This window comes from Pelodiscus sinensis, chromosome 5 (assembly GCF_049634645.1).
Source record: "Pelodiscus sinensis isolate JC-2024 chromosome 5, ASM4963464v1, whole genome shotgun sequence".
NCBI lineage: Eukaryota > Metazoa > Chordata > Testudines > Trionychidae > Pelodiscus > Pelodiscus sinensis.
Window position 1 is genome coordinate 32,383,700 of NC_134715.1, and position 24,849 is coordinate 32,408,548.

At 41.4% G+C, this 24,849-nt stretch overlaps 1 protein-coding gene across 18 annotated transcripts in view; it reads right to left on the bottom strand.

The window, feature by feature from the left end:
* Window positions 1-24,575, bottom strand: part of CAMK2D (calcium/calmodulin dependent protein kinase II delta) — a 260,546-nt gene extending 235,971 nt beyond the window's left edge. For 6 of the 18 annotated variants that reach the window (XM_075929803.1, XM_075929802.1, XM_006119242.4 and 3 more), the window contains exons 1-2: window positions 23,265-24,571; window positions 21,857-21,951 (exon numbers count right to left, since the gene is read on the bottom strand). In XM_075929803.1, the coding sequence (XP_075785918.1) occupies window positions 21,857-21,951; window positions 23,265-23,332 (163 nt within the window). In that variant the 5' untranslated portion in view covers window positions 23,333-24,571. Of the gene's footprint in view, window positions 1-21,856; window positions 21,952-23,264 lie in introns of all 18 variants that reach the window. The other 12 variants (XM_025182684.2, XM_025182686.2, XM_025182696.2 and 9 more) reach the window with 6 other exon arrangements.
* Between the last annotated feature and the right edge of the window lie 274 nt (window positions 24,576-24,849).

A 24,849-nucleotide genomic window follows, 5' to 3' on the forward strand; every position in this document is an offset into this window, starting at 1 on the left:
CTTTCTTTTTCATCATTGCAACTACCTTCTTACCTTTCCATTTAAATATCAGGAAAATAAAATGAATTACTGCAGGGAAATAACCTCCTATTTCTGACAAAATATCAGAATCTATAATTGAATGAAACACTTGGCCTCAGATTATCATCTCCTTGTCAGAGGGCATACAAGACAGCCATCTGCCACTACAGTATCATTGCCTTCCTCCATCTGTCCTTGGCATTTGTGGTATATTACGGAACCCAACAGTCACAGTTCTCTCTTGTCCATAGATCATTCTGCCAGGGTATGAATGTGAATTAGGAGACATTAGAGGCAAAATTACTTGTCTTCGCGAAGACTTTCAAAAACTCTGAAGTACAGGAGTAGCATTGCAGGAGTTCTAGTGCTACTGCCCTGATTTTCCACTGCATCCAAACGATGGACAGATGTGGTAAAGAACAGCAATTATTGGGAGACAATTGCAGCTCCCCAATCATTGGCCCCGGAATAAGAGAGCAGCACGGGACCTATTCTAACTTACAGCAGAGGAGGAGAAGACATAGTTGCACTTCGGAATATTAGCAGCTAGCCGGATAACGGTTTAACCAATAAAAGGTCATCAGTGAATGGTCCTGATTAACTTCAACACTCCACCCTCCCGCAGCATGCTCTGGCTCAGTCCCAGCCCACCAGTTCAAGTTTTAAATGAAGACACGCAGGGAAGCCGCCTGCCAACGTGTGCTGCTGCCTCTGATTCAGAGGCAGTGATGCAGGGTGGCAGGCGGGAGCTCGTCTGCACAGGGAGCCAGTTTTTAAACCAGCCCCCGCCTGCCACCCTGTGCTGATTCAGAGACAGCAGAGTGGGACAGCAGTGGGACAGCAGAGTGGGATTGCTCCCTGGGAGTGGGGCCCAGAGCACACTAGCTGCCAGCCAGCCCCAGTGAGCACCCAGAGGGGCAATATGTGAAGGGAGCTGGCTTCCCACCCAAATAGGCTCCAATCTGCCCCCCTCATCCTCTGTACTGCTATCCAAGGCAGCAGCATGAGGGTGGGGGGCAGACACATCAAGTGCATGTGGGAAGCCTGCTTAAAGCCAAAGGCAGAAAGGGAGAGCATGTAGTTCCTTTACTCAACTATACACTAACATTCCTAGTTTGAATCAAGCCATAAAAACTGGAAGAATACAGCTATCCCAACACAACGTCACCAGTGTAATACTGAAAACAAAGAAGTATGTCATAAGGCATATGCCAAACAGACTATCAACTGAATAGTGAAAATAGTAAAACCATTGATTTACTGTTTTCTAGTACATGAATGGGACAAAGTGAAACATCAAGAGGCCATACTTGAAACAAGGAGAAAAGCAACCACTCCGAATTAGTTACAAATTGAGAAGCTGGATAGTAAAAGAGAAGGTGACAGTCCTACTAAATGGCAGCACTCTGCTTTTCTAACTAACAGAAAACAAACACGGATTATTGGTCCAAAATTTCCAGATTTTCCTTGGCTCTCTGTTGCACTAAAGAGTAAACATGTTTTCCCCAAGCTCCTTTCTTCCTAGTTCTTTAAAAACCCTGAAAATATCATCTTGACTTTCATTGTTGTTAGAGAGCTTTTCGGTAAATTGGCAATCAAGTCAGATTAAGGTATCACAAGAAACTGAACACGGAGCATTTAACAAGAGAAAGGATTTTTACTTCAACTATTTAAAAACCCAGGTCAGAACTGGTATAAATGGGAACTAGGGATGGAAAATCCCAGTTAATAAATTAATCTGTTAAATCTTAGGTTTAATTTTAGGAGCCTGTTGTGCAGTACCTCCGTGCAATCCAGTAAAATGTAAAAAGACAGACACGTAACTTTTTGTATTATAAGTCATGTCAGTTTCAGACACTGCAATTCCATTGGTTCTGGGCTGTTTTAAGCCATGGTAATGCTCAGTTCTATCAGTTTTGATTGTAAGCCATTTAACTTTCATGAAATGTTTTAAGTTCTGCAACTTCTTGCAAGCTTTGTAACTTCCAGCTATTGCTTGTACAATCTTTAAGCTCTGTAACATTCTATCCTGTGACAAGGGAGCTATGAGTGCGTGTAAGTGGTGTGAACAGGGTAACATCGGCACCGTTGTGAACAGGAGCCATGAGGCTATAGATCCGGAGCCAAGGGCTAAGTGGGGTCCAACCTAACGTTCGCTTGTACATGAGAAAGGTAAGAAGTGGAAGTGCTGTGGAGATGAGAAGAAAAAAATGAATATTCTCCTGAAGAGAATGAGCTGGAGGAGCCTTTCAGTGAGAGACAGACAGAGAAAACTCAGTGTGCGTGACAGAGGCTGCCCAGCTCAATACAGAGGAAAGAGCATGCAGACCACAGGCCATACGATCAGTTTGCAGGCCCAGATTGTTGACTGCAGGCAGACTGCAGACAGGACCCACTATACTGGCTTCTTCTGCCCTCTCTGCGCAACTCGTCATGTGTGTTAAGTGTAAGAGTGTATGAATGGGGCGGGGGGGTGTGCAGGTGTGAAGGAGTTCCATTCCCTTCTCACTTGATCCAATAGCAGCATTGAATAAATCAGTATAAGTATAACCCTGGTTTGGTCTCCAGTGAAAATAGGTTACATTAACTGGTGGAGAATGCTATTACAAAAGACTAAAACTAGATCATTTAACAAGAGAAAGGATTTTTACTTCAGCTATTTAAAAACCCAGGCCAGATCTGGTATAAATGGCCACTAGCGATGGACAATCCAAGTAAACCGGTTACATCTTAGGTTTAATAGGTTAACTGATTAATTAGGATCCCACACAGTGGGGTCGGCAGCAAGAGCTGTCTGCCCCAAGAGCATGGAAGCCAACCTCTGCTCCTGGCCCCTCATTCGGGCGATTGCTGCCAGCCCCTCCCACCCCCTTCTTAGGGCTGCCAGCTTCAGCTCCTAGCTCTATTCCCTGCTCCTGCCCCTATTGCCCCCCCACCCCATGCATGGGGCACCCAGCCTCCTGCTGTCCTCCCTCTTTCCCCCTCCCTCCCCCCCATTCACACCAGTGCTCAGCCTGTGGGGCTGCTCCTGTGAAATCAGTTATCCATTCATATCCCTAATGGGTGCTGCCCCACTCACTATTTATATCAGCTGAGAATCTGGCTCTCTCTCTGTTTTTGTCAACTTCTATTTAATCCAAACTGCTGATTTGGGAGAACTGCTTTTCTAAGAAAGATTCAACCCAGCACTCTCTCAGTGGCAATAAGATTTCCCATTCCAATTATCCAATACTCCAAGAAGCTATCCCGATAAAATAGAGTTGACAAGGCTTAAATTCCAGTTAGAGTAAAACAGCCCCAAAAAAAAGAAAAAAAATGTAAGCTGTCTGTTCATAGTCAAAAAAGGAACTCATTTCTTCACCTTTAAAATATTTAAGTTTCCAAAGTCAACACTAAAGGGAGAACATTACAAGGATTCAAAGCCATTGTGAGAATCTGATGACGACTCTCCTGATCAGCCTTTCACTTTTAAATGAGTGAAGTGCAGTCACATATGAGAACTTCAAGTGGGGCAGAAACGTTCATCATTTTGCAATTCATCACACCACACTGATTTAACTTAAGAGTCATGCTAGACCACTTTGTTCAGATTTTCAGAGAAAATCTCATCAGAACATAACCTTCGTACGTTGGTAAGTTATTTTAAAAGCATTTATAAATACACTATGAGCAATGGAGGAAGAAAGGAAGGACGGACAGAAGCACTTGGTTCCGCCTTTCAATCTGATCTGTGTTCATTAGGTTTCTAGATTGGATTTAACTCCTTATCACTGTAAACCCATCATCAGTGGCGTCTATCAATTGCTTTAATAAAAACAGTTTTCCTGCTAGAGCTGTAGGGGTGTGTTATAAAAGAAAACCTGTTACTGTAAAGTTCAGAGAACTACAGTAAAACTCCAATAGTCCAGCATCCAATTATACGGCACTCCTGATAGTCCAGCATCAAAAAGGCAAGAGCCTAGTAAGTGAGCAAAAAACAGCAAAAACACGAGTCATAAAGCAGCAGCGGCAGCAGCTGAACCAAGCGAAAAGGGTAAAAAAGGGTTAAAAACTAAAACATTACAGTATACCGTATACAATATGTACAATAAAAAGGGTTAAAAACTACACAGTATATACTGTATACAGTGTGTGTGTGTATACACACACACACACACACACACACACCCCCCCCACCCATCTTATGGTACCTCCTGATAGTCCAGCATATCCGATAATCCGGCACCACCTAGGTCCCAAGGGTTATCCAGATTATCGGAAGTCTATTGTATCTGCATTTTTATCCTCTTTCAAAACAGGCATAGAATATTCTCTCATGATGATCCATATCCATACTAGGCCCTTCTTTTCCATAATGGGGCACCCCCTTTCAATCTTTCTGGAACCTAATAAGTACCTCGATTTTCATCTACCACCATCAGAGGGACAGATCAAACAAGACCTCACCCCCAGGTTGAGAACTACATTCTACACTATATCAAGTACAAATTATTATCCAATTAAAACTAATCTGGTACATTTCATATTTAATTCTCAAGAGTCTAGGTTCTATGTAAGAATATGATCAATGCTTAAAAGGGGGTGGATGTGTCTAACATAAAAGTAAAGGGATCAGTTTGGAAAACACGCATGTAATATTGGAGCTAAACTGTATGTGAGACAGCAAAAATCTGGACAGACCAAAAAACTGTAACCAGTGTATATGTGCGCGCGTGTGCGGACAGTTTCAAGAACATAGATATCATGGAGCTTCAGGGGGTAGCCAAGTTAGTCTGTTACAGGGGGGAAAAAAACAGCAAGCGAATGGTCTGGTAGCACTTTATAGACTAACAAAACATGTAGATAGTATTGTGAGATTTCGTGGGCACAGCCCACTACTTCAGATGACCGGAGTTATGATTAGAGGATAAGGAAACTGGAAATAAATAGGAAAAGGGAAAAGAGGGGCGGGGGGGGGGGGGGAGAGAAAGATGTTTTGTTGCTCACCCCCCTACCTCTACGCATGAAGTATCAGGACAAAAGGTGTTAAACCTGAGTAGATAAAGATAAGTAGATATCATCGTGATTGATGTGAGAAGAGTGAAAATTCAGACATCAAAAACTAGTGCAGATGAAATTCAAAGGACAAACATGAAAACATTTTCTTCTTAATTTTAAGCAGAAACAAAATTTTGCTTTCTTGATCACATATTCGAATACAAAAAAAAGTAAAAATGAATTAAGTCATGGTGGACCACTTTGATCTGATTTCTAGCAAAAAGAACAATGCCAAAACTAAGGAAGGCTGACACTTTTGATTTTAAAGGGATTGATGCATCAGACTTACTCAGCTCATACACAATTTTTAATCTTGTGATGAAGTTTGAAAGATGCTGGGGAGCTGGGAATGACAACATCAGCTTCAACACAAACCAGAACTGTCAATTTCAGAGACATCTTCTACAAATGTACCCAAGTGACAGAGTTAAGATGGAGACTAGCCCCAAACTGAGAGGATGTGACATCAGAAGTCACTAAAACTGGAAGTTCAGGCCAGCTATGCACACAGAAAACTAAATAAGCCAATTAATTAAGCATCTAAGTAATTCCACTCATTTCAGTGACTTATGCCTGAAGTGAGGCATGTACCCAAGAACCTTGCTAAAGCAACTCCCAAGCGCCAGATTTTTAAATATATTTATGCATTGCTATAACATCTAACTTCTATACAAGCATAAATATTGTTTTCAAAAGTGATTTAGGCATGTAGTCAATGGAACTGAGGTTTTCAAATGCCTAAACCACTTAAATGAAACTTGTGCTCCTAAATAAGTAAGGTATTGGAACACTCAGTGCAAGAATACCTAAATATCTTTACAGATCCAGACTCCATGTCTAGGTCAGAAGGGGACAAAACAGTCTGTGGCCACATCTAAGCCATGGGACCCTTCAGTCCAACTCCTTAGCTGACGCTGGGAAGCAGGGTTAGGACAGCCTTGCCGAAAGGGGCCAGCTCAGCTCCCAGGAAGCACAGCGAACATGGATGGTTACCCCCCCGACTTCTCCCTTTATGGCCTCTTCCCCTGCAGCTTCACCTCCCCACGTGCCTAGACTGTGCAGCTGCCATGCCACCAGTGAAGATGCTCTGGAGGGGAGGCTGCAGCGCCGGCCAGGAGGCAAGGCTATAGCGCTGCCAGCCCAGTACTCTAGAGGGCATGATTAGTGAGCAAGGGGTTTGGCCAAAAGGTGGGAGTCAGTGGGGCATGGTCAAGGCGCAGGGATACCCAGGGGTTGGCTGAAGGAAGCAGGGGATGGGCCATGTCTGCTTGTTCGAGGAGGCGGCACCTCCTCTACTCAGTCCTCCATACAATTTCCCTACCTTATGTGGCCAGGTAGGGAAATCTGGTCCAGGTCAGCTCCATACAAGAAGGGGGATTTGGGGATAATTATAGTAAGAATCAAACTGCTGTGTACAATTTAGGATAAATTTCAATCTTAATTCTCCCATTATGGCTTTTACAAGAAGAAAAAAAGATTACGACTGCCCAATTAACATGAAAGTATTATCCACATAAACAAATAAATGCATACGTTGTGTCTATCACTGGAAACTGAGATTTTGGAAATGAATTAGAGGTACTCATGATTTACCTAGCATGTTACTCATGAGTTTTATGCTGCAGCCTACCAGAGAACCTTCTACATAAAATCAATAGTGAAATCACTAATGGAGGTCACAGATTCTATAGCACTCCTCTCTTTAAGAGTAAAAACTCAGCTTGGCGTACAATTGTTAATTTTTAAATAATTTGTAGCTGATTGGTTAGCACTGGATGGGTAGAAGGAGATTTCTGTGTTGTGTGTTTCATTCTTATGGTGAAATTAAGAGTGTTTGATAAAAATATTTCTAAAAAGAAATAAAAGGAATGAAAAAAATCAATTGTACCTTTAGATATTCATCAAATCTAAAAAAGAATAGACATTTTATCTAAGTATGGATTTAAATGCATAACTTTCAGCATCTAAACTTGAAAATTTTAGTAAGGTTTTACAATGGAACCTGGCTGAAGTCTGAATTTTATAACTAATCCATGGCTCCATAATCTTATTTATATATGTTGTGTGGTCACATATTCACCATCAGGAAACTAGTGAATTAAAGTAATATACTGAAGTTATTTTTTATTTTCAGCCAATAGATCTGAATATAAAAAAGTAGTGTCAGTAGGCAGTGTTCTATCACTTTACTCTGTGTGTCCTACGGCTGGTGAATCCAATTTTGGTTCTTAAGTCTGATGGTAACAATATATAGTGTGGCATAATTATATTTAATACTAAAAGAGGCTATTTCAGAATTAAAGTGTGACTTATTTTATATCTTCCTTTTCCATTTCAATACTGATAAGCTACTTTCAGAGGTTTTCCTTCTGCCATACAATAGTTAGTATAATATTCTCTGCCATCACAGCATAAAATTATCTACCTATCTGAATTAGCCTTTCTAGGGTAATTCTCTCTCTGATGCTTGATGTCTTAAGAATTTAGTGGCTAGTGGGATTTAGTGGCTTTCTAAAGTCTAGTGGGAGCAAAAAACAGCTCTCTCCTATATAGGGTTAATAGTCATAATATTAAAACCTCAAAATGTTTATATAAATTATATTTTCCTCACTAGCAGGAGAGAGAAACTTATAAACATCAGAAAACTGAATCCAATCAATCTAAATGTTCTATATGAAAACAAAACAGCATGAAATTGCACCTATAAATGCATACCTCCCATAAGTGTTTTTCCACTGTCAACTTCTAAGTTAAATAAATGGCAATATGTTATGTTGCACAGTAATTGTTTTTTCTGGTGAACATTTAGTCATTTTAAATTTAAAATACTCATCCACATTAGTTGTACTCTAAAACATGATCTTAGATACATACATGACCTCCGGCATCAGCATATATTTACCTCTTCAATTTGTTCCACTCCCTATTCAATGCAACCCAAGACCTGATCTCACAAACACACATGCAACTGTATGCATAGCACTAAATCCCCACTGAACTTTCACATGCATAGTTGTTGACCTACAATATGGCTTCCAGATCAGAACCTCTAGGTTTAATGTAGTTTATAATTAACCTTCCAACACCAGCTAAACGCATTCAGTGATGCCAAGATTTTTCAAAAATAGAGATAGAAAATAAAGGCTCCCAACTCCGCATTTAAATAAGTGGTCTGATTTTCAAAAAGTGTTACGCACCCAAAAGTTAAAGTCATTGGGAGTTAGACACTCAACTGCAGTTTGTGCTTTGGAACACCTTACCTCCCAAATGAGTGTTCCTGGATGCACAGCACTTTGAAAACCAGTTACCTCTTAAAGCACCTATGGGAGCCTTACATTAGGTGCCCTTTTCTTGAAAATTGTAGCCTCACAATACAAAACAAAATCAACAGAAAACTTGTTTTGCACTTGTACATGTATTGGTATTAACCAAAACAGCCACAAACTGTAAAGCTCAGATATAACAGCTGCAAATAAAATACTTCACTTTTAAAGTATGCTTCATTGATTCAAGGTCAAGAGAGTCTCAAATGGATTCCGCTTTTCTTTAAATGAACAGTGAGTCTACTTGTAAGCACGTGCTTTTGTTGTCATTTTCTTTAGCAATTTTATTAAATACAAAAGCATGTGACCTTGCAGAACTGAAAGCTAATATTCAACAGAAACTATTCCTCATTTAGCTTTATCTCAGGAGCACTTTCCAATTTGGCCTTGCACAGTAGAGGTGACAGAGGCAGCAGGCTATGAAAAACTATCGTGTCAAATCTTGAATTACATTTTTGCAACGAAAGCAACTGCTTTTGTCTCATTTCTTTTCAAATATATGCTCGGGGGCTTTTGAGGCAGTACAGGAAAAAAAGCACTTACACACGATACTGGTTGTGTAGATCAAGCCTTTCAAATCGTCATTCTGAATAATTCTTTGGGGGGAGGAACTAAGTGTTCCTATGTTATTCTATAGCACCGAGAATAACGGGGGGACTGAAGTCGCTCAACAGTACCAAGATATAAACAAACAATGATGGTCTGATGGGATGAAGGAAGCACAACTGACTCCAATCTGTTTAAGTGCATATTAGCGAGCTGAACATTGGGGCTGCAAAGAACTCCAGCTCCTTCCTACCTTCTCCACAGCACAGAAATGCCACTGTTTGTCCTTCCCTCCCTGCTCACCAAAGGTAGCAAGGGCCTTCTTTCTTCTGTACAGAATTTCTATCCCACACTAACCTGGCACCAATAATCCAGCCCGGTTGCCCACTCCCTCCTACTCTTGTCCTATCTCTTTCAGACTGAAAAAGTGGTAGTAGCAACCTCACATTCAACTGCATGGAGGAAAGATTAGGATTCCTGCACAGGGAGTCTGCCACCTTTCCATCTGGTAGCATTCTAGGACGTGAGGGCTGGCTGCCCCAGTGCTTAGTAGTAGCCCACAATGTAGGAGCTGGGCTAGGGCCCAATGCTGACAATATCCTACCAGGGGAGGGGGAAAATAATTTGGTCAACGGCTCATTGTTGGGGCCCTACCAAATTCACATTCCATTTTGGACAATTTCACAGCTGTAGGTTTTTTTTAAAATCACAAGTATCATTATTTCAGCTTTTCAAATCTGAAATTTCATGTTATTCTTGTAGATGTCCTAAATAGAAAATGAGTTGAGGGAGACTGCAAGGCGACTATTGGGGAGGAGGGAGGGTTGCAGTACTATTATTCTTGCTATTGTGCCACTTACAGAGCTGGGCAGCTGCTGGCCAGGAACCCAGTTCTGAAGGGAGAGCTACTGTCAGCAGCACAGATTCAAGGATGGCATGGTATGGTATTGCCGTCCATATTATTGTGCTGCTGCTGCCTGCAGAACTGGGCTGTCACCCAGAATACACCACTCTCCCATCACCCAGCTCTGCAGGCAGCAGCAAAGAAATAAGGGTGTCATGGCATGGTATTGCCACACACTTCTGAACTGCTGCTGGCACAGTGCTGCTTTCAGAGCTGAATGCCTGGCCAACAGCTATCACTCTGGCCACTTAACATGGAAGACATCACAGAAGTAATTGTGGCAATACTATAACTCCCCTAAAATAACTTTGCCACTCTCCCAGCAATACCCTTTTGGGTCAGGAGTAATTACCCCCATACTAATTACCCCCAATTGAAGAGCAAGAGCGGGAGTGGTAGGAGAACCAAATTATACATCTGATTTTCTTCTCAGCAAATGTTTATACTGGTCTAACGCCACTGATTTTAGCTGTCAGTTGAAAAACAGCCAGGTGACTTCACATGGGCTCCATGTGGTGCTGCTGCCTTGAAACGCTATGGGAAGCACAGGCCCAGCTAGGGACTGCTTGAGTCCCCTTCTGGCCCCGTGCTACCCACAGCACTTCTGCCTTTCCATTTCACATATTTTGGACCAAGTAAGCAATCCTGATTAGCGTCAAATATATTATAGTCAGTTCTGCTTTCTGGTTCTCTTGGTATCAAAATACTACAGAAGAACATTTAAATGTAACTAAACTTTTCACTAAAGATTTTTGAAGGTAATTTGATTTTTTTTAAAACCTCAATCATCTTAAGTAGTACAATGATCATGTATTTCTTTTCATTTTGTGAATAGAAGAAAGAACTGACATTCGCTTAAGGAAAAACTTAAATATAGATATTTAACTGGAAAGAAAATACTGCAGGATCATAACATTCCACTTACAAAAGTGGAATGGTAAAGGAAAGATCTTGACTTAGCATAGTCTGTTCCAATAAACTTTTAAACATAAGACATTAACCAGGTAAACTTTAAAAGCTATGTGCACTGTAAGACAGACAGCTGTAATAACCTCACATTCAAAAGGCAATCGTTAGGTTTTCATGATGAAATACCTTTTCTTTTCATGGGTAAGGTGTCCTACAGTCAAAACATTTTTTGAAGGATGTTTTCTCCACTAAAATTTACTCAAGCCTTAAGGCATGTAATCTCTCGAGAAGCCTTTCTAGGAAAGGAAGGAAGCAAATCATCACATGCTACTGTCAAATCTGAGTATCATAATCTACACAAGTTCAGTACTGTAGTACCTTGAGCTGCCTTGCAGCAAAACATGGTAATCTGTACGACAGTACAAAATCTTCACTGCAATGCAGTACCACAGAAACCAAGAACTTCTCAATGATATATTACATTTTGGTTTAGAGTGCAGATAAAAATAAGACTGATTCTTTCATTGAAGATTTAAATAAAGTCAGGCTAATGAACAAAGCTAAAGGATAAACATTAGACTTAGACACCAAACTCAAAAGAGTGACATCTAGTAAAAGCACATTCCCACAAAGAATCTTCCAAACCACAAAATATCTAAGCACTGGTGACAGATCTGATATAAGTAACTTATAAGCCCCCTTGCCTGATTAAATCACAAACCCATCTCCTGAAGAGGTTAAAATGTAAACGAAAGCTTAGGCTCCGCAAATCCCTTCAGATTGTCAAATATGGGTATTATGTAGGTACTCCATCTGTTCCGACAGCTACTGTGTGGTGCCTGCATTCACGTTGCAGAATATTATAAGCAAGCAGTTTCTAATTATAATTAAGTAATGAAAATAGTTTTCAAAGCATCTAAAACAGACATTTTGCTACAAATTACGTTTGCTTATGAGCTCAATATATTGATAGCTCGCATTTCCTATCCTTTAAACTTCAGAATGCAGTAATTTTACAGTGCCTGAATGTTGTGCTTATCAGTTACCTTAATATACTGATTCTAGAGCTACTTTCAATATACTCTATATCTTGGACACAGTTAACATTAGTCTGAAAATGAATTTCCAGTGCACCCTAAACATTTTTGCTTTTGAACCATTCTTATGCGGGTGGATAGATGGATAGCACAACAATGCTAGCTGGTAATTTGAACCTGCACACCATAACTTCTGCCTTGAGATGTAACAAGGCAGACGATGGATCTGAACATGGAATGAAAACAGATGAAAAACTGCTAGATAAAAAGGAAAACAATTATCAGCTTCTTATCTTTGTAAACAACGCTCTTCGTTTTTGGTCAAAGTCAAATTATTGCTGATTTATCTAGAACTCATCAGCAAAAGATATTTGGCAGACTCTGGACCTCATCTTCAACAGCAAGCATGGCTAAATTTCTAAGTGACTGAACAAATACAGAAATTTCTGATGTGGAGCTAGAGTCAGAATATTGGTGCGGTATTATGAAAATAAAATTATACCTCTTACTACAAAGAGAAGATTCCTTTACAGTTGCATATCAATATCAACACCACCGCTTTTTCTGTTATTAGGAAGCTTTATTTCATTTGAATCAAACCACAGTAAGATGAAGGCCTAAAACATAAGCCCATGTAGCATAGGTCTGGTCTGAAGCCTAACTAACAATGGACAAAACATGGCTAACAAAGCTAAGCTATGAGCAAGAAGCAGGCCCCTGTTCACAGAACTTCGCACGGACAAGGCTGAGAATACAAAACACTAATTGGTGCTAGGTACCAACTGTAGAAAAATAATTGATACTGGTCATAAGTGGAAAGCACATGATTCCACTAGCTCATTAAAAAAAAAAGACCCTGGTACCCACTCCTCACAGATACAGACCCAGGTTAAGGTAAGTGTCTAAAATGACAGCATGATGTACAGGCAGTCCCCGGGTTACATGGATCCGACTTACATCGGATCCCTACTTACAAACGGGGTGAGGCAACCCCGCACTAGCTGCTTCCCCCCAGCAGACCAGGGAGATGCGAAACTAGCGCCCCCCGTCCCCCAGCAGACCAGAGAGATGCGGAGCGGCTTTTCTCAGCAGACACCTCAGCTTGAGAATAAAGGACTGAGGGAAGCGAGGTGTGGGAGAATAAAACTGACCTCTGGAGAAATGTTTGGCTAGAGTTTCCCCTACAATATGTACCAGTTCCGACTTACATACAAATTCAACTTAAGAACCTACAGTCCCTATCTTGTACGTAATCTGGGGACTGCCTGTATAGAGATGATCTAACCAAACCTCAAGGTACAGGGTGGTATCTAAGTAGTGTCAGAGGGCAGCAACCTGACCTCAGCAGTGATATGTAAGTTGTTTGTACCTGTACATAAAGTGGTGTCTTGGGGGGGGGAGGCAGTCTTTGGATGACCTAGGGGGGCAGTGGAAATTTCCCACTGACTGAGTCAATCCATTGTTATGGGGTTCATATGTGTAGTGGTTCAGTAGAGTCTACTGACAACTATTACTGTTACTATACTTAACAATAAACCTGGCCTAGCACCTTTGGTCCTTAACTGGTTTGTGGTCTTTGCAGGCTCTCTTGGAGTCTGCTGTGGAGTTTAAGTGCACAAGTCGACACAGTCCACATCACTGAGCACACATGCAAGCAGCCTTCTGGTTATCAACTGAGCCAGAGACCTCTGAGGACACATTGGCAGTAAATCCTGACCACCTCCTGAATAACTGCACAGACATGCCTAATACTTTACCACCACCAAAGTTCTCTGCAAAATACTTCATGTTCCTGGCAGGCAATAGTGGAAGCTAAAATTTCTTTGGTTGGCTCAGATGACCAGCTAAAGCAAAGGAGACTTATACCAAATACAAAACAGATGCACTGTTCTATGGTCAGATCACTGCTGAGTTGAGCAGGCATTCATATTCAGAAAGTCTGTCCCAATAACAAAGTAATTTCTAATCCTAACGTTGAGTTGTTTTTCCTATTAGAATTAAAACTAAAATTTCAACCACATTCTCTAATTGTCCTTTAAATGAAAGCAAAAATGAGTTGGAAAATATTTAAAATGTTTGCCACCAGGCAAAAAGTGTCTGAACAGATGAAAAAAGTATTTTAAAAAAATGATTAGGGGGATAAGGACCACAGCTGTGCAACAGACACTAGCTTTCTTGCTCCAGAGACCCAATTCCTAAGCGAGATTCAGACAACAGGTGGAAACAAGCTTTGTCACCTGATTTTTCTTATAAAAAAAATTGTCAAGCAGTTTCCACTCAAAGCTGAACACTAAAAAAAGAAGCATACAAGTCAAGGCTAAGTTGCAGTAGCAAATTTGCATGGAGGAAATCTGCACAGGTCTTAACTATATTGTGTTTGGCATAAGCCAGTGCTTTCATCAGCACCAAATTCACTCAGTTTTAAACACATTGCACTAGAGCTGACAACTTCTTTAGTAACTTTCAGTCAAATGGAACATGAAATTGTAGAGTTACAAGTCCTACATGAATAGGTAGACAAAGCTACTGAATCTCAAATATAGGAGAATGGACAGACAGCACTCCAATGGAAAAAAAACAGCTGCAGAGTGGGTGTGACTAAAGTAAAAAAAACCACCAAACCCTCTCACAAAAGGCAACATCTGCTCAGGATGGTATTGCATAAGTAAAGACCCTGTTACACAAAACATTTCCAATAATACTCCGATTACATTGAGGGGAACAGATATTATATACATTCACACACAAACTAAAACATTTACAAGAGCAAACACACAGATTGGATTTATAAACTCTCCAATATGAAGCAGATGTTCCATTCAACTTCAAGGCATGATTAATTTAAAACAAACAGTTAAACAAAGGGGCTATCACCTTCAACGTGGCCATGTATTGAATGCTTCCTTTATCCAGTAAAGTTACAGAAAAGCATAACTGCTTCCTAATGCTTTACGGTCCTCAAGTTATTCTTACAAAGTATGTTACAAATGCTAGGTAACTGTCAATGAAGAACGTATGACCCTGATGAAATAAAACCCTGAGATACCAGTAAGATTCACTCAGATATCCTATGCTACCTATCTGAGAAAGCTCAAACAAAAAGGTAGGTAAATGATTACAATAGTTTGCTTATGTTTGGCTGTGCAAATAAAACATTTTCTTTACATTTTTAATGTCAGGGTCACTAAACTGTCAAAGCAGGTGTTTTTAGGTTACAGGAAGAGGCTTTTTTCCTTGACCTCCAAGTCAGTGTCAGAAAAACAGATGATGTGGGAAAGAATTGTGAGATAAGGATGAAATAAGTGTAGTAAAAATGGCTACTACATGTCAATTGATTGGGAAAGAGTAATATATCAAAACCTCTTATATGCATACCTAATATACGTGACATTGTCTTGGAGTATTGCTTTTATTTTTCATTTTCAATAAACTTGTTCATTTTAAAACCTAATCAGATGGGAAGCATACAAGAATTCACTCTAAATCCAACTCAGCAATTTGCATAATATAAGAAGCATCTGCCTATTTTAAATATGTTAACACAGGCAATGTTTTTTACGTTCCTTATTGAACTGGGTCCTCATATCACAACAGGAATAAAATACTGTACCTTCTCTTTTGTATACTAAAGAACCGAATAAAACAAACATACAATTGAAAATGTTTAAATACTGTTCTTGTGCCCTTACTTTCATACTTCAAGAAAATACAGTACACCATATTCATAGGAACATGTGTAAACACATACTAGTAATATTTTAGATGCACAGCATGTATTAGAGGGGTTTGCAGCCTTCATATAAAAAAAAACCAAAACAAGAAAAAGAGGTTTAAAAAAGTAACAGGAGTATACCAAGAGGCTATAGAAGAGCAAATAATATAGCTGCTTTGATTCCTGGTTTTCAGAATACAGGTACTATTAAAATATTACACACTATTTTCAAAATAGGGGCCATTAATAACTACCTTTACAAAAGCTCTCTTTAGCCCTGCTTATAAACCTGCTAAAGTCACTAGGACTATGCATGGGTGTATATGTATATGCAGTAGAAAACGTGCCCGGGACTGGCTACTTAATATTTTTATCTCTTAAGTGGTTTGTTTTAAGAATAGCTTTTACTTTGAAATCGGATTTGAATTTAAGCACCAAAATACATTCCATGAAAAAATTCTCTACCAAAATTGAAGACAGGAAAAACATAGTTATGTTAAAAAAAAAATCAACATGGAGATGTAGAAACTGTAAAATATGTAGAATTAACTATAAATATCTCAGTGCCTTGCTCTCTTTTCTCTTAGGCTAAGTGAATCTGGAATAACTCTAGTGGAATTAACTGGAGTTACTTTGACATAAAATCAGCTAAATGAGAGGCCCTTTGTCTACAATGTGTGGGGTGGAGGCATTGGCGGGAGAGGGGAGAAGAGAAAGAATAAGTTACCCTCTAACTGACTCTTTAGTGGAACCTAGTAATAAAAAGACAGGACAGAAGCCCAATTAAAGTCTTAGGAGGTAATGGAATAGAATGAGTAAATAGGAAGATCCCAGACAAAATTCCTGGTCTCCTCAAAAAGTTGTTCAAATGTTTATGAAATTATTAAATGTACTTAAACTAAAATGGAAAAAAATGAGCATTTCCCATAATCTTTATTTACCATTATCTTTCCTGACAAGGTAAGACGCCAATGGATTTCAACATGGCAGACCTTTTTAGCAATGATCTTAAAATACCATTTCTAAACCACAGCAAAAACTGTATATGCCCATGGCTTCTATCACATTTCTCCAGCCTGCAGGAAGAAAGTTAACGTGAGAAATGGGCTTTTGCAAGACTTTACTGAGGCAAATGGTTTATAGCCCAATTCTGTGGTTCCTGCAAATAAATTGACATTTGCATCACTCAGACTATACGATCAGGTCCTTCAGGGTTTGTTTGAATATAGACAAGAAATAGCATCCCGTAATACTAAAATAGAGATATAGTTCTAAATTTTCTTAAAATGTTTATACTTCAGTGATCTGCTGATCATCTGCTGTGGTCTGAATGAAGTTTTCCTCTATAGTATACAGTATTGCACTACTGGGTACATTATTACTTGAGCCTCACCGCAACATTCCTCTCAATCTCTGAATAAAATGTTGTTCCAAAAGGGTGAGTGCACCTCTTCCGCCTTCATGCCCATCTCAGGTAGTCGTATCTGTAATTGGTGTCAAGTATCAGAGCGGTAGCCGTGTTAGTCTGAATCTGCAATAAATCCAACAGATTTATTGGAGCATAAGCTTTTGTGGGCACAAAAGCTTATGCTCCAATAAATGTTAGTCTATAAAGTGCCACAGGACTTCGTTGTAATTGGTGTGGTCACCTGTGACACTGCCTTGCACATGGGGACTCTTTGGTGAGTGAAGTACAAGAAATAGTAGTGGAATACTTTTTTTCATAAAGTAGGAAGATGAGAGGAGTGGCGAGGGGAACCGAGAAAACAAAACAGCAGAAAATTCCAAGGATCTGAAAGAAAACCCTATGAAAATAATTCAAGTCTCTTACTGATATCCATGGACTTAGACCAGGTTATAGGGTGAAAAGAAAGGAATTGATAACCCCTATGAGTTCCTGTATCTGCCTTAAAAATGTATATGCTTTCCACAGATGGGTGCTCACCTTTCTACTGCAATGACCTGGACAGTACCATCAAATGATAATTGTTAAGAAAGTACTTTTGGTTGCCACAGACATAACAGGTTCAGAATTAGTGAACTGATTACATCCTATGAAAAAACTACTCCGCACACCAATTTCTCAATCCTATCATAGAGAGTATGATGTCAAAAGCATGTTGGTTGCCCAAATATTTCGTATTTACTCACATGAGAAACATATCCAGTAGACTTCAAATAATCCGGCACCTTTGGGACCTAGGGGGTGCCGGATTATCGGATATGCCGGAGTATCAGGAAGTACTCCAGCAGGGGGGCTGTGACAGGTCGGGGGGAGGAGGTCGGCGGGTAACAGCACCGCGTGGGGCAAACCCTCCGCCGCTTTGCAGGGAGGTGGGGGAAGCCCTGCGCAGCCGCTGGAGACAGGCCAGCTGGGGCTGCAAGTGGCAGTAGCAACTTGGGGAAGTGGCAGGACAGAGCAGCTGGCTTGGTCCCGCAGCACTGCTCCTCACCTGAGCGGCACTGCGGGACCAACCCAGCAGCACCCCAGCTGCTCTGCCTGCCACTTCCCCAAGTCCGCTGCTGGTCAGTTTCAGCAGCAACAGACTTGGGGAAGCTGTGAGGCAGAGAAGCTGGTGGGCTGCCGGGTTGGCCCCGCAGTGCTGCGGGACCAACCAGGCAGCACCCCAGATGCTCTGCCCCATGGCTTCCCCAAGTCCGCCACTCGTCAGTTTCAGCAGCAGCAGCGGTGGCTTGGGGAAGCGGCACGGAGAAAGCAGCTGGGGTGCTGCCGGGCACCGAGCAGGGGGGTGAGGGGCGATGCTGCGGGACCAACCCGGGAGCACCCGAGCTGCTCTGCTCCACACTGCTTCCCCAAGTCAGTGTCAGCAGCAGCAGCAGCAGATGACTTGGGGAAGCGGCACGGAGCAGCTCCAATTGTCCAGCTGGCCAGAGCACTTCCAGATTCCAGTTGGTGCTGGACTATCGGGAGTGCTGGACCACTGGATGACGGACAATTGGAGTTTTACTGTACATTCTAATTGGAGATTAAGACCTTGATCCTGCAATGGGATCTGCCTAGGCTGAGATGTCATCTACACATGGTAGGGTTAAAGCCACAAATGAAAAAACAAAGACTCAAAGACAAAAAATAAATGCTATTAGGTATTAAGTTTGGTCCAAGACTGAATAAAATATTTTACAATAGCAAACTTTATTCATCTTATCAAAGAAGACAGTTTATGCAAAAAACAAACCTAGACTTAATAAAAACCAGTAGACTAAACGAAAACTCTCTTTATAAGATAAAGCCTATACAATGCAGAAGCAGCACAGATACAGTGGTTTTTGCTATTACTTTTCCATACAGATGCCAAATCTTCCAACTTCTTTTAGTGGTCTAATTTCCTGCAGTATATTCATGCTCCTAGTTTATTTAGAACATATTCTTTTGATAGAAAATGAACAGTTGGTCATTTGTAACATTATCAGACTGAATTAACTCTTTATTCTTAAATGTAACAATTTACAAAAACCACAATTTGTACATGAAGCTTTTAACACTGATTTTAAATGAAAACCAGAACTTCTGTATGTTTCTATTGAAATATTAAGTTAGAAGCATTTCTGAATGATTTCTGTCAACAGTGAAAGGTTATACTATTATTGTTCAACAATAAAATAGAGAACCATGGAACTGATTAGATTTCTGTTATATATATTATAGCAAACCATGAATTTAAAATTAACTTCTATTTAAAAAATAATCTAATCTTAAACAATAGTACTTTTTCTGCTGTAATTTGAATTAGTTTGGGATATGGTCACATACCTAATATACATAATTTGTCATCAATGTAAAACAAACTTAGTTTTGAAAGTGAGAGCAATAAAAATGCAGTCTTGTGCAAAAGATCCCAAAAAAATAAAGAACATGCAGCACTTTAAACACAAGAGCATTTTAAAACTCTTTTCAAAAGACTGAATCATGCAGAGAAACTATGAAGCAAGTACAAATCCACAGACAACTTTGTATGACCAGATCAATATTTCATGTTGGGAAGTCTATGAATCGAAGCATTCAAATATATATACTCCAAGAAAATACATGTGGAGAAAAAGCTGTTTGACTGGACAACACTAAATGAAACCATAACTAATAATATTATTACTGTTTTATACAAACTTAATAAAATAGACAATATTTTTCCATATGTTAAAATACCTCTCCTTCAATAATGCAAACAAAAGGCTTATTGAACACTGCCAATTTAGCAAGCTAAACAAAGAGAACCAGTCACCATGTGGGAAATTCACCTCTGCAAAGTGCCTTGTATGTACCCTGTGCATTGGGATGAAGTACATTTTTGACATAGTATATGGACCATAATACTTGCAATAGAATTGGAAGCAAAAACTACTAGCAATTTCAGAAGAGCCCTGAAAAAACTAGCTCTGTGAAAGTTGCCTGACGAATGACAAAACTACTGTATTTGTGCAAATTTGAACAGACAAAGCTGGACAGTTAGTATGGTCTACCCCTATACACTTACATCCACTGAAAATATATCGTGTATACACACAGATATGTAAGGAAAATGACATGACCACAAGTTAGTATCCAGGTTTAAACTTTAAATCCACAAAAGGAAGGGAATTCGGAGTTGAATTCTTTGGTACCGTTAACGCAGAAATCCAATATATGTGCATGATGTTACACTGCATACTACGCTCTCAATTTCCTTGGTAAAATTCCATTTACATTAACAGAATTCACCACACATCAATTTGGTCCTGTATGTGCTCCAAAGTCTAGATAAATCCATGTAAAAGAAGTGAAAATTAGAAGCATTTACTATGTGCTATGCTCCTTTTTAGGCATTTGAGGCAGACTCTTAAAATTTACTTTAATAAAGTGTTCTGTTTCTTCACTGTAATACACCTGAGTTTAAGTTTTTATATATTTAAATCATATACGATACATACAACCATAATTTATTAACAATCCAGTGATGACAGTCTCTTATGACTAGAGGGACTTTGTAAACATTTCTCTGTTTTAATGTCAATATTTTGGTTGTTTTTTATTTTACATATCTAAACAAACTGAAAAAAGTAATTTAAAATCAAAATGTATTTAAATAAAAATAGTTCTGTCAAATAAGCTTTCATTTATTTTCATACACCCCCATTCAAAATAAGCCAAATCCTAAAAAGCAACACTCATTAGAAATATGATTTTATAAATCTAGAAAAGAAAAAAAAATCTCACACTAAGATTCTGAAGACGAAGAGTAAGTGAAAAGTAAACTTTTACACCGTTACGGAGTTGAAAATAAGATTATATCATACAAAAGGTGTTAGAGCAGCATTAAAAGTTATAGCTCTGCTACCATATATTAGCATTCTTTGATTTCATTAACTCATTGCATATGAGTGCTGTTACTATACAACACTCTCCTTGTATAAATCGTAAGCCAAGCCACGCAAGAAGGTTTAGACGCTGACATTGTTTGTTTACTCAATTTACATGCTCATCACAGGGCCAAAAATTCATATGAAAATAAAGATAATGTTATGTTAGCAGAAAATAATCCTTAATCCCTAACATCCTAGTACAAGCAGGTTAGTGTGGATTTGCCAAAGAATAAGTATGAGACCTATTTTCAGCAGTCCTAACACAATACATAGTTTATTTAATGTTGTTTGTTTAATGTTGTGTAAGCACAGCGCCACTGACAGCGTGTATACATGCACACAGCTACACAGTTGTAATATATACCCACATTTACACCACATAAGGAAAATAAAATAAAAGGAGAAAAAAAATGTGTCCATGAGAGAAATAACAGTACAAATGCTTCACTGAAACATCACTACTTGGTACACAAATAGTTACTTCATAAAATGTCTACCCTGTTACACATCATCTTCATTTGAAAAACTGTATGGGCAGCAGATCAGTTTTTTTCCCTAAAGGCGTTCACTGTTAAATATGGCTTGATGAATTATGTTCTTATTTAAATACAATGAAAGAATGAGATTCAATTAAGCTTTGACCTATTTCTTTTAATAAAAGCTACAGGAGTGCGTTCTCAAAAAATACAAGAAAATAACATTCCAAGCTCAAAATCACTCACAAAAAGCTTTTAACAATGCTTTGAAATGTGTATGTCTTTCCTTTTAGCATGGCAGAACAGTAATCTCATATCTAAGCGTTGCCAAACGTTATTCATCAACATGGAATATCTAATCAGTATGTTAGAGAAATGGAAAATATAAGGAGAAAAAATAAAATGTCTCCTGAGTGTGTAAATGCTTAGATATACTACTAAGCCAAAAACAAAAAAAAGGGGGAGGGAGGGGAGACTGGGGATGAAGACAGGGAGACACAGACACAGAAAACATTGGGTTGAAAAATACCCACCTCTAGCAGACAGCTTTTTGGTGTTGATAATTTTGGCAGCATACTCTTGTCCTGCAGGAATTTTCACACATCTTCTTACAACTGAGAATGCCCCCCTGAAAACCAATAACCAGACAAACATCAGCACAGGAGCTATAATATTGATAATGATTCTAATAATGTGAGTGTTTTAACTGATTTGATTGAAATGCATATTGTGGATGTAAGAGACAGGCAAATGAGCACGAAATGGCAATCATTATTCATTTTATAGACTACAACAATTAACTGGATTTAAAATATAAAAGTGACCACAAGTCACGGTAAGCAGTTTTAATATATGTCCAGAAAACTGTAAGTGATGGTATTTACACACCAGAAACTTGCACATTTCACTGTTCCTCGACTCAAAAGCCTCAACTGCTCCCTGACTACATTACAGTAATCAAACCTGTTAAGTGTAAAAAAACAAAACCAAACCTGTGTAAAAATTACACCTCCGGCTTTGTCAATGTGGCTATTATATTTAATTAAATTTAAACAGAGCTCATTCATGTGAGTAAGAAGTGTATCTTAATGAACACAGCGCTACACAGGGACATCCTACTCCTTGCAGAAAAGGAGCATTTGAATTACACTGCTGTTTACAACATTCTCCATGTTTTTGATACCAAATGGTATCCCCACAAGCCTTTTCAAGTCATTTACATAACAAAATGACACACCAATGAATTCTCAATTTAAACAGAAAGCAAAAAAAAAACTGGAGAGTAGAGAATAGTTAATTTCAAGTATGAACAATACACAGCCATCAGCTTGTGTGTGAATAATGTATGAATGTCTGGATATATTTTTGAGTGTCTACATAAACCGGGCAGCTTTTCTGACCATGGGCAGAGCTCTCTCATCTACCTTGGGTTTCTCTTACCCTAGTGAGAATGGTGGCCGTAAATCCTGAAGAGATGATAGATGCAATGTGACATTACCAGCAAGAACAACAATAATTCTTCACAAATAACAAGAGGACGGGAGGGGAGGGTCGCCCTTCCTCCCCATTGGAAGTACTGGATGCAAGAGATACTGTACATCCAGCTGAACTTTCTGCCTCAATAAACGTAGCACCTAATTGTATCAAGTATAAAACAGACAAGCATGCAAAGCAAGCTAGGCAGCTGTGTCTAAAAATTATGCATTTATCCTTTAGATTCGTGCATGGAGCTGAATCCTCCCTCCCCCTAGGACAACTCCAACTGCAGAGCTTAGCAATGCAATGAAGACTCCTTTGCAAAGGATCTGAGGCAGCAGCCACCACCCCCATTCCGAACAAAAGCCACAACTTTGCCCAGCCGCAACCTGTCAAACCACTTCCCTTGCTCCCAACCGAAATCCCCCTCCTCCCCTCGACCCCTTCCCCCACCGCGGCGCTTACTTTCCAAGCTCCTCGAAGAGCTGGTACTCGTCGGTGAACCTGGTGCAGGTAGCGGTTGAAGCCATCATGAGTCCAGGCTGCTCCTGCCGGTGCCTCGGAGGCAGAGAGGGACTGGGAAGAGGGGGGCGGACCGGAGGCGAGACGGGAGAGAAGCCGCGCTTCTTCTCCTCCCGGCGAGTCGGCGTCACCCTTGCTGGCTTCTTTACTTTCTTGTTGGATAGTCGGCTGGGGCTGGGCGGACGGGTGGGGCGCTCCACGCCGCCGGGCGAGCTGTCCTTGCCGCTCGTCCCTCCCCTAGTCCTTCTGCTTCAGTATAAGCCCCTCAAAGGTCGGGCTTGGAGAGGAAACGGCCCGCGAAAGGGAAACCAAAACCAGCCGACAGGCAGCGCGGGAAGGCGAGAGGCAGCCCAGCCAGCAGTGACTAAGAATAAAACAGCTGGGCGGCTGGTGGGAGGAGGAGCGGGGAACTGGAACCCCGCAGCTGCCCCGGTCCACTCCGCCTTTGCTCCGCGCGGGGCTGGGCCCTGACCGCGGCAGCAGCAGCCGCCGGCCTGTGGGGAGCTCTGTGCGGCTCGCCCGGCCGCCGCTACAGCCAGCAGCAGCGCAGCGCTAGGGTGGGGGGAGCAGACCGAGCAGAAGTAGTAGCTGGAGGTAGCGGAGGGGGGGGGGGGGTCTTTCTCCTCCTGCGGCAGCTGCTTCTGCCGTCCTCGTCTCCCTCTCTTTGGGGCACGGCTCCCTCTAGCGGTGCGCAACACGTGGGGGGGCTGCGAGCTCTCGGGGGGCTTTCCCCCGAAGACAGTCTCTGCGGCCACTCCCTCGCCTTCCCAAGGAGCCTGGCCGGTTCTCCCCTAGCAGCGTTCCCAGCGCGGCCGCCGGGCACGAGCAGCGGGAGAGGAGGAGGAGGAGGAGGGTGAATGTCTCACTGAAACACAGCGGCGCTCCGCTCGCCGCGGCGGAGGCTGGGCGTGAGCCTACCCCAGGCAGGAGCGGAGGGGAGAGCTCAGTGGCGGGGCTGCTTTGTGTACCGGGAGCCGGCTGCCAGCTCCCCGCGCGGCGCGGCTCGCTGCAGCAGCTGCACAGCCTCCCCGCTGCCAACGAGGCACGTGGGCTTAGTCCACAGCTGGAGGACGTTCCGCCTGACCTCCGCCCGCGGGCTGCCAGCTGCGCGCGGCCCGCGCAGGACCTCCCCCTAGCCCACCGCACGCGCGCCTGCCTCCGCCCTTCGCCGCGTTCCATTCCGAAGCGTCATAATTGACACGCAGCCCGGGCGCGTTCCAGGCAGCCTCCTCTAGGGCAGCGCGTGTTGCTTCTCGCGAGACTTGGCTCTAGGTTGGGGCGGGGCAGGAGCGAGTGAGCTAGTTAACACCCCCGCCCCCGTCTGGAGACGCTCTCTGCTCTCCAGCGTGCGGTGGGGCGCGGGCTTTAGCGCCGCTGCAAGGGAGGCGGGCTTGGCGTGATGCGTCCGCGTGGGGAGAGGTCTCTGCCTGGGGGCGCCAAGCGTCTTTCCTCCCCCCAAGTCTGCAAAACCGCATGGGCGCTTCTTTGTAGCTTTCCCAGCTTCAGCGACTCACTCCTCACTGGCAAT